Source organism: Melospiza georgiana, chromosome 19, assembly GCF_028018845.1.
Source record: "Melospiza georgiana isolate bMelGeo1 chromosome 19, bMelGeo1.pri, whole genome shotgun sequence".
Lineage (NCBI taxonomy): Eukaryota > Metazoa > Chordata > Aves > Passeriformes > Passerellidae > Melospiza > Melospiza georgiana.
In genome coordinates, this window is record NC_080448.1 from 8864497 (window position 1) to 8877505 (window position 13009).

At 51.8% G+C, this 13009-nt stretch overlaps 1 protein-coding gene across 1 annotated transcript in view; it reads right to left on the bottom strand.

Annotated features, from left to right (window-relative positions):
* Positions 1 to 259: 259 nt before the first annotated feature.
* RTN4RL1 (reticulon 4 receptor like 1) overlaps positions 260 to 13009 on the bottom strand; it is a 29292-nt gene continuing 16542 nt past the window's right edge. Inside the window, exon 2 of the mRNA XM_058037772.1 lies at positions 260 to 3412. Coding sequence (XP_057893755.1) covers positions 2049 to 3412 — 1364 coding nt within the window. The 3' untranslated portion in view covers positions 260 to 2048. The remainder of the gene's footprint in view (positions 3413 to 13009) is intronic.

The following is a 13009-nucleotide window of genomic DNA, read 5'->3' on the forward strand; positions in this document are numbered from 1 at the left end:
AGGGAATTTTCTGCTTCTCTTTTCAGTGGGAGTTTCCCTTTCCATTTCCAGATACCTCCAAGGGATCTGCCACTGTGTAAATACCCTCTCCCCTTCCCCACAGTGGTTGGGAGAGCATTTCCCCAGCTGGCCCGTCCTTCCTGGAATTAATTGTGTGTTTGATGGAAAACTGCAGCTGGTTTTTTTTCAGCATTTCCAGCCCCCCCACCTGAGCCACAAACACCACCGCTGAAATGTGGTTATGGAAAGAACAGAAGCCTTTTCTTGTCCAAGATCACTTTTATTTCCCTTGTTTCATTAACTTCAGTGTCTGTTTGGTCTCACACATCCACGCTGACAGGGAATTCACACCAAATGCAGAATCTGGGCAGCACCTCCCCGAGCCCACGGTGGAGCTGCCGGCTCTGCCATGCCCCCGACCAGCAAACACATCCCTCCAGCGCATGGTTTAACCCAAGAAGAAAGGAACAGGATGCCCTGCTCCCTCTCCTCCACCTCCCCACCACCCCCTTTGTACAGCTCTCTTGGACCACGGATTTCCCTCTCCTGCCATGGACCAGGAACCTCGGGCACCGCGCTTCTCGCCGGTCCTCTGCAAGCTGTCGCTTCCCCCTGCTCTGACTCTTCCAGAATCTGTTCCTTTTAAGAAACAAAACCCCTCCTGACTCTGTCAGGTCTGTCTGCAGCCTGGGAGCTGCTCCTTGCTGCCCCAGTGAAAACCTTAGTCCAGCTATAAAGGTCCTCACGCCACTGCCACGGCTGGGAAGCCTCTCTCTGCCTCCAGCCCCAAAACCAGCCCCTGTCCTCCCCGGGGCCTCGAGTGCTCTCCGGAGACAGAGCTCTATGGCTCTATTTATTTGGGCTAATTAATCTCTCTCTCTCTCTCTCTCTACCCCCTGCCAGTTGCAAATTAGGATGTAAGGGTGAATTTTGGCTCTCTGGGTATGGACTTTGCTGCATCGCACACCGCCACCCCCCAACCCCTCCCAAAGTTTAGTGTTCTGAATTGCTGAGAACATTGGTCCGTTGTGGTTCCCCCGCGTGTACTGAGCCCGCCCGATGGCTTTCAGCATCTGTAGGCACTGCTGCCGGTTTGTTTTCTCAAGGAAAAAAAAAAAAATCATATACTGGTCTGCTATAAATTCAATAATACAATCCTTAGTTCTGAAGATACAGTTTCCATATCGTTTATAAACATTGTAAGACATACATATGGATAATTGAGGGGAAGAGGGGGAGCCTGTGCAATTGTTGGGGTGTTTTTCTCAGATGTGTGAACATGGTTACAAAAAACACACCTCCTGCAGGTACCTCATTTCTTTATGTGTTGGGTTTGTTGGGGTTTGGTTTTTTGTTTTTTGTTTTTGTTTAATTCCACCTCTAATCAGTCTTTCCTTTGGTTGTCGGCTACTCCAAGCCCAGCAGGCAAGCCCTGTTCTGCTGTAATGCCTGAGATATTCAGGGGTTTTGAGATTGTCTTCTAAGAGATTCCCAGCCAACTTTGGCCTCTGGGTTTGGAGCCAAAAGGGCTAAAACGTGGGAGAACCAAATGTCCTTATTACATCGGCATCAGTGTCCTTGCACTCACTTTCAGAGAGAAACAGTGTAGGCTTAATCGGTGATGGTTTTTACAGCAATTATGTTCCTTTCGGTAATTGGAGGGGTCGTTCGGAGCGCTCTCAAACGAACGGGATTTCACAAGAGCATGGATACAGTCCATTTGTCTGGGTGCTGTCACCGACGAATTGGTTACCACCCCCGTTATCTGCTTTTTGTAAGGTTGGCTTTTTTTGTTGTTATTGTCGTAGGTGCTCGGTTAGGCTGTTTGTGACAAGGTGTGATAATGCCTTTTAATCTGCTCCCGCTGCGCTCGGCACAGTCCGGCCGGGCACGCAGACAACCCTCGCAGGAAGCCGAGACAACGTTCTTCCCTTCGCCAGGCCAACGCTGAGCCACGTACAAAAAAACAAGAAGAAAAGAAACTCTGGTCCTTTGTAGATTGGTGGCAGTACAAGCTCCGCTCCGTCCGCGGCCGGGGCCGGCGGGGCTCAGCGGATGACGGCCGCCAACACCACCAGGAAAAGCAGGAGCGACGCCCTGAGCCCCGGGCAGCCGGCCGCCTGCTGGACCCCGCTGGGCGGGCGGATGGGCGTCCGCCGGGTGCACTTACCCTTGCGCCTGGGCGACAGCGTGGGCACGGCCCCGAAGCTGTATTTGTGCTGATAGTCAGGCACATAGTCCGGGAACTCCTGCCCGTTTTTGCGCGGCCCCAAGGACACCGGTTTGGAGGTTCGGTTGCGGCTCTTGTGGCTGGTGCAGTTCTTGCCGGGTTTGCGGTAGCCCGGCCGGGAGCCCGGCGGGCCGGCGGGCTGGTTGCTGTGCAAACTGTTCTCAGCCCCTCGCTCCTTCCCCTTCTCCTTGGAGGAGTGGTGGGGGTGGTGGGATTTGGAGGCTCCTCTGTCCGCCGTGGAGAAGGTGTGTGTTTTCATCTGGTGGAGCGACTCGGACCCTGAACAGTTCCTAAAGTCTTCTGCTCTTAGCACCTTGAGGTCCTTGCCGTGCATCTGCTCGGGGGACTCGCAGATGACGCTGGAGCTGGAGCCTCTGAACCTGTGCAGCCATTCCCAGAGGGAACGGGCTTTGCAGTCGCAGCTCCACGGGTTCCCATTCAGCCTGAGGAACTCCAGGGCTCCCAGGTGGGCCAGGCAGTCCCCTTGCAGCTCCGAGAGGCTGTTATTGAACAGGAAAAGGGTGGTCAATCTTCGGAGGTCATGAAAAGCCCGCCTATGAATCCACTGCAGCTGATTTTGATGGATGAGCAGCCGATCCAGGTTTATTAGTCCCCTGAACGTGTTCTGATGGAGGCTCCAGAGCTTGTTTCCATGGAGAAAAAGATGGCTGAGGTTAACCAAGTCAACAAAAATATCGTCCTGAAGGAACTCAATGTGGTTGTCTTGCAGGTAAAGGTATTGCAGGTTGTGGAGGCCACCGAAAATCCCGCTGGGGAGAGAGCTCAGCCCGCACTTGTACAGATACAAGGCGTGGAGTTTCACCAGCCCTTGGAAAGTGTCTGCAGCCAAAGCCCTTAGGTAGCGGTTGTCCCCCAGGTCCAGCTCTTCCAGGTTGATGAACCCGTCGAAGGTGTTGGGGTCGATGAAGGTGATGTTGTTGGAGTAGATCCAGAGGGTGACCATGGAAGGGCTGAAGTGGCCCCGCAGCAGCAAGGTGATCTGGTTGTTCTGGAGGAAGATCCTCTCGCTGTCCTCAGGGATGCCCTCGGGGATGGTGACGAAGTTGTGAGCCTGGCAGCTGACGGTCATGGGCGAGGGGTAGCACACGCAGTCGGTGGGGCAGCCCAGGGCACCGGGCACCTTCAGCCCCAGCAGCACCAGCAGCAGCTCCGCAAACCCCCCTGTGCGGAGAGAGGGGAGAGCGGCGTCAGCGGGAACCGGGCACCTCCCGCCCACCCATCGCTGCTCCGGAGACTATTCCGGGTGAAAAACGCCCCCAATTAGCTCAGCCCTCCTCTCTGCTCATGAATTACCCACGCGGCTGTGATGAGTAGGCTCATCACCCACGGCAGCTGAAACGTGATGTATGGAGTACTCCCTGCCTCCTCTCCCTGCCTGCAACAGGCCCCTGGTTGTGTTCCCAGCCCGGAACAGGCAGGAGAAACTTTCTCGGTGAGAATTCAGGCAGCAGAGCCCCTTTGCCTGCAGGCAAGGAAATGCCGCGGTGTGAGAGCAAACAGGGGCAATTCAAACCCTCGCAGGTGCCCCCACTCCTCTTGAAATGCATCTGTTAAATCGCCTGCACATATTGGAAAGGAAAAGCTGCAGAGATTCAGCAATTCCCAGCGAAGCACCTAAAATCACACGTGTGCGGTGCATCCCACTCCCCCCAAAGGCACAGACCTATCCCCACTGTCTCCTTTCACTACAGTTGTTAGACACCACCATCCACCCCGAAACCCGAGCGCTTTACAGGGAAACATGTTGTCAGCAGTTGGTGGAAAAGGCTGAGCCGAAAACTCCGTTTGGAAGTGGGATGCTCAGACATATTTTTAAATGGATGTCCTGTGGCAAAGCATATTGCATCCTCTAATGCTACAGAATGTGCCTGTGACTGGGGTTTTTCTAGCAGCAGAGAAGCAGAGAATGAGGCAGAACCGTGCCCTCCCTCTGCTCAGCTCCTCAGAGCTCGGGTTCCGCCGCCCCACTCGCTCTTGTCTCGCTCCCACTCCTCGCACCAGGCTTGCTTTCAGGCTATTCCTTCTGCGCCGAGCGGCTTTTCAGACTCGTTGCACCAGACTTGTCATTTCTCATTCAGATTTTCCTCCTAGATTTGGCTTTTTCCTCTTACACGCAAAATTTGCTCATGTCTAATGAATTCTGCCTCTGGACTTTGCAGGGAAAAGGAGTAACAGCGGAGCAGCGCACAGCTGCCGGTGCCATCCTGCCCACGAGTCCTGCTCAGCTTGTACTAATCTGAAAAACGAGAGTGGAAGTGGAGTTCATCTCTAATTACTCCACGTCGTTATCACCAGCTAGTCCAAGAGCCAGGACCCCTTGGGCTTTTACAGTCCTTCTTTTCAGTGCCTACAGCCTGATACGAGTTGGAGGCACAAAAACCTCACTGTTTTCTTATTAATTGTATTTGAAATATAACTGTGTGGTTGCTGTTGCCTTTTCCCTGGTATGGAGATCTATTGCTGTTTAGTTAACAGCAGGTGACCCCTCCATCTAACCCTATCCTTTCAAGGCAAAGTTGCCACATATTTTAGGTAAACTGAGTTATTCAGACTCTCCATAAATCACCAGTAAGAGCCAGTCATCGCTGACTGGGCGGTTAATAGGGGAAAAAATAGCATCGCTGCCCAAAGCATGGGATGGAGCCTTGCCTGGGGATGGGAATGAGGGGGATGACTTCCAGGCACTGCCCTTCAGAAACGAAGCACGGGCTACCAGGAGGGATGTCTCATCCCTGCGCCACTGCCAAAAAGGGCTGGTGAGTCGGGAACGCTGAATTCGCGACAACTCCTACGGCTGTGTAGGAAAAGGAACATTCTCCAAGTCACTGCCGTAGCATTTTGGCTTTGCTGTCGTGCCTCTGCACGATGAGCGAGGGGCTGCGCTGGTGGGAGCGTCGTGCTGACTACCCAGAGCTCCCTGCCAGAACGGGAGCCCTGGCTGCCACTCACAGCCCGGGAAACAGCGGTGTCCTGAGGATATTGTGATTATCCTCCGACGGGAGGGATAAAGCAGTGTTTGCAGATATGTTCTGCTGGGTTTTTCAACTCGAGGATGTGCTCCACCAAGGTGGGACAACTCCATGTCCCCCGTCTTACCTCGGTGACACCAGAGCACGGCGCCTTCTGTAGGTCTGATGTTTATTAGCAAAACCCTGCCAGGCACAAGTGCTGTGACGATCTCCCACATGCAGAGCCTGTTATTGCAAATACCAAATCACAAGGGTCTGAATCAATAAACCATCTCCCAGCTACACGCAGCAGGTTGGAAGATTACATATTGCTTCCAAACAACAGTTTTATGCGCTCTTCCGTGACACGACAGTTGCCAGGCTAACGGGATTACTGACGGGAGGTGGAGCTGGGCAGGGATCTGGGAGCACACAGGATTTCACGTGTAGGGATGGTGATGACAGGAGGCTGTTAGCAATGCATGGTGATGGACCAAGGCAGCCCAGGCCTCCCTGGAGCACGGCCAAGGTGGAGGTTCCTGCAGAAAGGGAACGCGGCGTTTAACAGCTCGCTGCCTGCGGGGATAACTCCGGAGGTAAAGGTCAGAGGGAACTGAGTTCATCTCTTTAATTAACAGGCGGCTCTGAGTTAATGGCTGGAGCTCCTATGGAGAGAGAGATGGGATTCCTGCAGCCAGGGATGGCAGTGAGGATAGGCTGGGGTTGTTACTGGCTCTCAGCTTCCTGAGAATAGGATGGGGGGAAGAAAAGACAGGGATGTCTTTCCTCCTATTGCAGCTTGGGAGAGAGGAGAATGGGGAAACAGAAGGATGGATACTTAGGAAAAAAGGGTGAACAGGATTTGGATAGAGAGTAGGTTTACATTAGGTATAATGAAGGAATTTTCCTTGCCAGGGTGGTGAGGCCCTGGCACAAGCTGCCCAGAAAAACTGTGGCTGCCCCATCCCTGAATGTGTCCAAGGCCAGTTGTATGGAGCAGCTTGGTCCTAGTGGAAGGTATCTCTGCCCTAGACGTTCTTTGAGGTCCCTTCCAACCCAAAGTAATTCCATGAAGGTCTGGACTCCCCAGTGGATGCACACAAGGCCTGTGGTCTCATCCCTTCCAAGCCTGTAAAACCTGCTGCCTGCTTAGTGCTGTGAAAAGCTGCTCATGGCTTGCTCTGGCACTGCTCCCAGTTCAGATCCGGGAATGAGATCCCCAAAAAGCAAAAAGGTTATGAAGCCATGAAGCTCCTGAGGCTGTAACCCCAGCACTGGGATATCCAGCAGCCAAACCCCACTGAGGCATGGCAGCCAGGAGCTCTTGGGTCTCACTGGGCTTCCCAGACTGGAAAACACCATGGGAGCCCCCTGAGAGGCCCCAGCCCAGCTCTCCTGAGAGTTTGACCCTGTCTAACTTGTTATTCCTGACTCAGCCCTTTCAACTTCATCTTGTAAATGTTGTGAGGCACACGGAGGGTCACCAGCCCATGTCGGAGCTCGCCGGGGAGGGAGAGCTTCAAAAGCAGCACAGAAAAATCCTCCAGGAACCTGCTGGTGGAGTGAGTAAACCCAAATCCCTGCTGACACGGATAAAACCAGCAAAGGGGTGTTTATCTCCTGCCTCTCTCCCACTGACGTGCTGTGTCACCCCGGCCTCTGCTCGCCGAGTCCTTCTGCTGCCTCCTGCCTCTGACTGAGGTTTCAGTGATTGGAATGAATTCGTCTGACTGTCCAAACCATTTCCCATGTAACATCCCTCTAATTGGGCATTAATTAGGCATCAGTTAATGAATGCTTGAAATAATTTATCTTTGGATGCGTCCAGTTTGCAGTCTTACTTTTAACAGCATTAGACTCATTATTAGATTAACATCTTTATAAATGTTCTCCATTACCTGCTTGTTTCCATTGTCTTAGCCTTATTACTGAGAGTGAAAATCACTCCTCCCACATGCATTATTGATGAGTAAGGACTTTCTATATGTAGCACGGGATTAATTGTTATACAGTGTAATGCATTTAGCGTGAAGCCTCAATTTGTGCAGGAGCTGAAGGCAGCCAGAAGAATGCAGACACCCGGAGCCAGACACTGCACATCTCTCTCCAGCCCAGACCAGGTTCCTCCCAGGCCGGTGCCAGCACAGGAAGAAATTTGAAAAAAAAAAAAAAAACCCCAACAAAAAAACCCTGGTTTGATACCCAGGATCAAAGACAGATGGTTTGAAGGGTTGCAGCACTTCTCTGCCACCACGGCAGGGACTCTTGACTCTGCAGTGCCACTTGCTCCAGAGAGCCAGGTGTACCTGCCCCGGCAGTTTTCTTGCTTTTTAAGGTTTAGAACACTTTGCTGTGCCTCTGAGCCAGGCAGGGACTCGGTTTCTTTAGAACACGATGCCACTTACTTTCATTAGGAGGCTCAGACTCGTGGCCAAGATATCACTTAGGACAAGGATGGTGGGAATCTTGTCCTGCAGGACGACCCCAAAAGGCAGCCCTGGCACAAACCCCAGCACTCCCTCTTGGTGGGCTGCTTCTCCCTGATGGATATTTTCACCTCTCCACCCGGACAAGCTTATGTGGGTCAGAGCCTGCCTAATTCTCCAGCAGGAGAATCCGCTCTCGAGGATGGAGCAGGTTGCTTCTCTTCCAAATCTCTCCTAAACCCACCATCTGCTTTGGGAGACCCATCTTAGCTCGTGTCTACATGCAACTTGACTGCCTGCTTACTGTGTCCATTACCAGGGCTGCTCAAGCTGTTAGATTTATAAGCTCTTTAGAGCAAAGCCCTCGTCTTCTGGTGGCTGATTTATGTATCTTTGCTGCCATAAAACACTATGTATAGCTACTACATAATATAAATAATAATACTTAACCAGAGTGCGCTACAAGTGGGGACAAAGCATCTGCTCACAGGCGGGATTATCAAAAAGGGAGAAGCTTCCTCACCACTCACCCTCTTTTGAGGCCAAACTCACACCTGCTCTAACACCAGCACCTCACTGAGCTCTACAGAGAGATTTTCCTCTCCTGTTCCCACCCTGCATCTATCAAAGGATTTTTCAAAATCCACCCCTAACAAGCTGGTGCACAAAGACATGACTGCAACCCCCGGGGGGGAAAGCACACTTTGAAACTTGGGAACGACCTCAGAATTGGATGTTCACATAGAGAGAAACTGTTGTTTAGGGAGAAAAAGCAGCCTCAAACGCTCACAATTTCATCAGCTAAGTGAAGGACGATGAAAGGCAAGGACAGAGTAGCAAAAGCAACTGGGCACGAGCCAAGAGCCAAACTCAGGATCTGGGACGGTTCGACAAAGCAGTGTCAGACCCTGCTTAGCAGCTGCAGGGTTTATTTCCTCTTCTTCTTCTTTTTTTTTTTTTTTCTTTGCAACACAGAGGATAAAATAAACATGCCCATGCTGCCTGTCACAAAGCCTAAATTCCCCAGCGAGCAGCAGCTCCCTTTCAGCCTCTGTGCAAAGCCCCTCAGGTGCTGCCCCACGGCCCTGCAGCAGGAGCATCCTCACTGGGATTGCTCCCCAAACATCAGCTGCAGCTCCCAGCACCGGCACACGAGGCTCTGCTTTTCTGCACGAGCTGCTTTTCAGCCAGAGAGTGGCAGCCACCCATCCACCTTCATCATTTTATTTTATTTTATTTTATTTTTTTTTTTTTTTTTTTTTTTTGCGACCGGTGTCATAAATAACTGACAGATCCCAGCTGTTTGGAGTTATGGTTTCTGATGGAGTGACAGCTGCTCCCAATCCCCCAGTCATCACCCCGGCAGTTCTGGAACATTTCAGCAACATAAAAATCATTGGAGATAATTTCGGTTTTGCATAATTTGGTTAGGCAAGCTGTGATTTAATGGCAATTATGACCTCCGAGGCAGAAGATGAGCTTGGAGGCTACTGGCTTCACACGACTTTAGCTCGGGGTGCAGCATCAGGGATGTTCCAGGGAGATGGCACTACAAGGGAAAAAAACCTTCTCCAGCAGCTGGAAATTGCCTTCCTTGGCTGGCAAGTTGGAAACACAGTTCCCATAGGAAGAAGCATATAAGGAAATTTGGAAGGAATAGTGCTAAAGGAAAGCTTTGGGAAGAGCCTGGTGCCAAAAGATGCATCAGGAGGTACCTTTCACAGAAAAGCCAGGAAAAGGCTGTAGACTGGGGAGTGCCTTTGCAAACCCTTCTGTGCCACCAGTACCTCATGTGTTAACTGGCACAAACATCCTCTTATCACTCTGAGGGCAAATCCTGTGACTGAGATGGGAGAGCTAGAACCAGGAATGGGCAGTGGCCTTTGCAGGCAGCTGCTTGCTCTGGGCACTGCCCTTTGCTCTCCCCTCTCACAGGGTTTCTCCTCTCCCTGGGTGCTCCTCACCCATCCCTGAGCCCCTTGGTTTGCATTTCTCCAGCTGTGACTGGAAGGAGCAAACCCTTGGGCAGCCAGGCTGTGCTAGGAGGCCAGCTGCGGGTGGAGAACCGTGCTCAGGAGCTCTGGGGACATCCAGGTGTTCCTGGCTGGGGGGAAAACGTGGCTTAACAGCAGGAACAACTTTTGTTTGGAGCTGAGAAGGTCCAATTCCCAAGGTCCAATTTCCTCACTCCATCATGGCTGTCAACCAGATTGGGGTTTGCTGTGAGCTCAAGCTCAGGGCGGAGACCCAGAGCCAGCAGCACCCCAAAATCCAGTCCTTTAGGGTGCTGCAACTTCAATTTACATTTGCTGACCTGGTAACTGGAGCTGCTCACCTTCCCCCACCAAAGTCAAGGCCAAGGTCACCTGGAAGTTTCTGGATGGTGGTCATTAACTCCTATTGCAGTTTGAAACCAGACCATAAATTTCATAGTGTAATAATGTAAAAATCAATAACTCTGTTTGAAACAATAGCTTTGTCTTCCATTTCAGCCGGCTCTGATATCTCCCCACAGACCACGTCCCTCTGAATCACACAAACAGAGAGAGAGGAGCCATGGGTGGTGGGGCTGCTGCTCCCCTGCCAGGTGCCCTCCATAGCTACAGATTCAATTAGCTCATTTATTCCTCTCTTGCAGTTAAACTCGAGCATGATTGAACAGGAAAAAGCAAGGAGCCTTTTAGGCTCAGTCTCTCTGACATCCCGTCCAACACGGCGTCCCTGAGGCTTTCCATGTGAGAGCTGGCCAAAGCCCTGCTCTCCATTGCCACGGGCAGCAGGGCCAAAACCCCAAAATAATTCTGGAAAGATGCAGAACCAACTCAGACAGACAAAAATTAATGGAAGTCCGCTCTTTTCCAGCCCTGGCTTTCCGGGCGAGGGAGGTCTGGCTTGCTCTGCTTGCTTATTTTCTGTTGTTTGCTGTAGCACTGGCTCAAAATATACATCGAGAAGCAGGATTGTCTTTCACATGTTGGTGGATGTGTGATCCTCAAAAACAAATTAGCACCGATTCACTTCTATATAGAGTGCAGCCGTCAGGGAATCACTCCTGAATTCACAGTGAAGGAAAGTAATAATGCTTCCAGCGTGCTAATCCTCTCCAAGAGCAGCCCCTGAACTCTCTCCTGGTGCTGGAGGCACCATTGGAAATTACAATTGTACTGAAAAAATAATAAATAAATGCAGAAATTGGCAGGGTTTGTGCTAGTCCAGAGGATTTGTACCCTAATGTGGAACTCCCTGTTTAATTAGCACTCCTCTCTGTCTGCATCTCCTCCTCCCGCTCTCAAGCTGAAGAAAAAGGGGGAAAAAAGGAGGTCAATGGTGGAAGTGGCTGTGGGATTGAAACTTGGCTATAGAAACTTGTTTAATTTAAATGCTTCTTTCAGGACTAACACAGGCAGAAGCAGAGGGAGTGTAGAGTGTGTTTTCCCAGCATAATCTGCTCTGCTTAACCCCAGCTCTGAGCACACCTTCCGTGGCAGGGATGCCCTTGGTGGAACACTGCAGTGGGATGCTGCTGGTCCTGTGGCTGCAGGCACAGGGAACAACCCCAGTAGCTCAGATTTGGGAGAAAAGAGTTTAAATCAGAGGCTGGGCTGCTGCTTGCTGCAGCTGGAGACAGATCTTTGGGATGGGATCATTGGGATGGGATGGGATGGGATGGGATGGGATGGGATGGGATGGGATGGGATGGGATGGGATGGGATGGGATGGGATGGGATGGAATATTTCTCTTGGAAGGGGCTACAATTATCATCTGCTCCATCTGCCAGAAAGCTAAAGCTTGTTATTAAGGGCACTGTCCAAATGCCTCTGGAACACTGACAGGCTTGGGGCATCAGCCACCTCTCCAGGAAACCTGTTCCAGTGTGTGATCACCCTCTCAGTGAAGAAATGCTTCCTAATTCCAGTCTAATCCTCCCTTGGTGCAACCATTCCCACATGTCCTGTCCCTGGGCATCAGGGGAGACAGACCATCCTCTTTCCCTGGGTCTGCTGCAGGGTTTAGTGTGCCCCTGTGTCTCACCCCAATCAATCAGCATCTCCAAAGCCTCTGGGGCCTTTTAGGAGTGCAGAAATGCTGGAGGGAAAGGCACATCTCCCTGGGCATGGATGAGTCAAATCCCTGGGTCCTGCTGAGGCCGGAGGTGCCAGTGCACACCAGGATGCTCCACGAGAGAACAGCATGGACCAGGGAACACCCTGAGCAGGATTCCAGGCATGGATAAGGATTTCACCAGCTCCTGGCACTGCTGTCCTGACTCCCAGCAGGCACCAGGCTGGTCCCCAGCACAGGACAGGGCTCTGGCAGGACTTGCCAGCATCCTGCAGTGAGGCCGGGATGGAATTTGGCAAAGGACAGGGAGATCTCGAGGTCCTTGAGAAGGGACTAATAATTCCAATTGCCCCCGAGGAAAGAAATACAGGAGGATGACTTGAGCTTAGTGGATTGTCTGAGGTGTCTCAGGGGATCATCAGATACTTCCACTCCCTTTTTGTCCTGAGGTGACAAGTTTTCCTTCCCATTCACAGAAATGCAAAGCAGTTCATTCACAGCGGTAATAAGAACGGTGTCCTTTGTAACAAACAGCCGGGGAGTGAGCCCTTCGAGGTGCTTCACAGCAAAACAATTGCAGATGAAATGACAAAACCCACCCCGGCTGAGCACCAGCCAGATCGGTATCAAACGCTGAACAAGCTCATGTGCAGGGAAAGCAGATTCACCAGCCCCTTTCCCTGCCAGCAGCTGGCCAGGAGCTACAGGAGGGTTTCTTTAGGATCAGAAATGCAGCCAAAACTGAGCAAATATGAGATGGAAGAGCAAAGTGACAGCTGCCTGGGCTCTCAGCGCACGCTTGGCTGCCCCATCCAGCGCACATCCACAGGAGATGGAAAAACTGGAGGCTCTGGAAAAGCAGGGATGTGCTGGGTGGATCTTTACCTGGCTGGAGCTGGGAGTGGACAGCAACCCAACACGGAGGCAAAGATAGTTTCATGCAGGCATGGCTAATAGGGAGGAGATTAGTCCTATAAACTTGTGATCCTGCTGAGGTCCCGACCCCAGCAGTGTCCTGTGCCACCGAGATCCACAGGCCGATTCTGCGCCGTGCCACACGGGCTCCCTTTCATCATCCCTCTTCAGCCTTTCTGCATTTGAGATTTACTGGATGTCCTTGTGTTTGGTGGGGAAGAGGGCAAATTGGAGCCTGTCGTGTACCTTCTCCCTCATTCAGCAGCACATCATTCTGCCTGCAGCAGGGGGGAAGGAGACGGACGGGCAGGCATCAAAGCCGCCGGCTCTGTCACATTTTCTTCCCCCCCAACCAAAAAAGAAGTGTTGGCGTCATTTGAAGCCCAGCCTGCAACCTCAGGCCTCT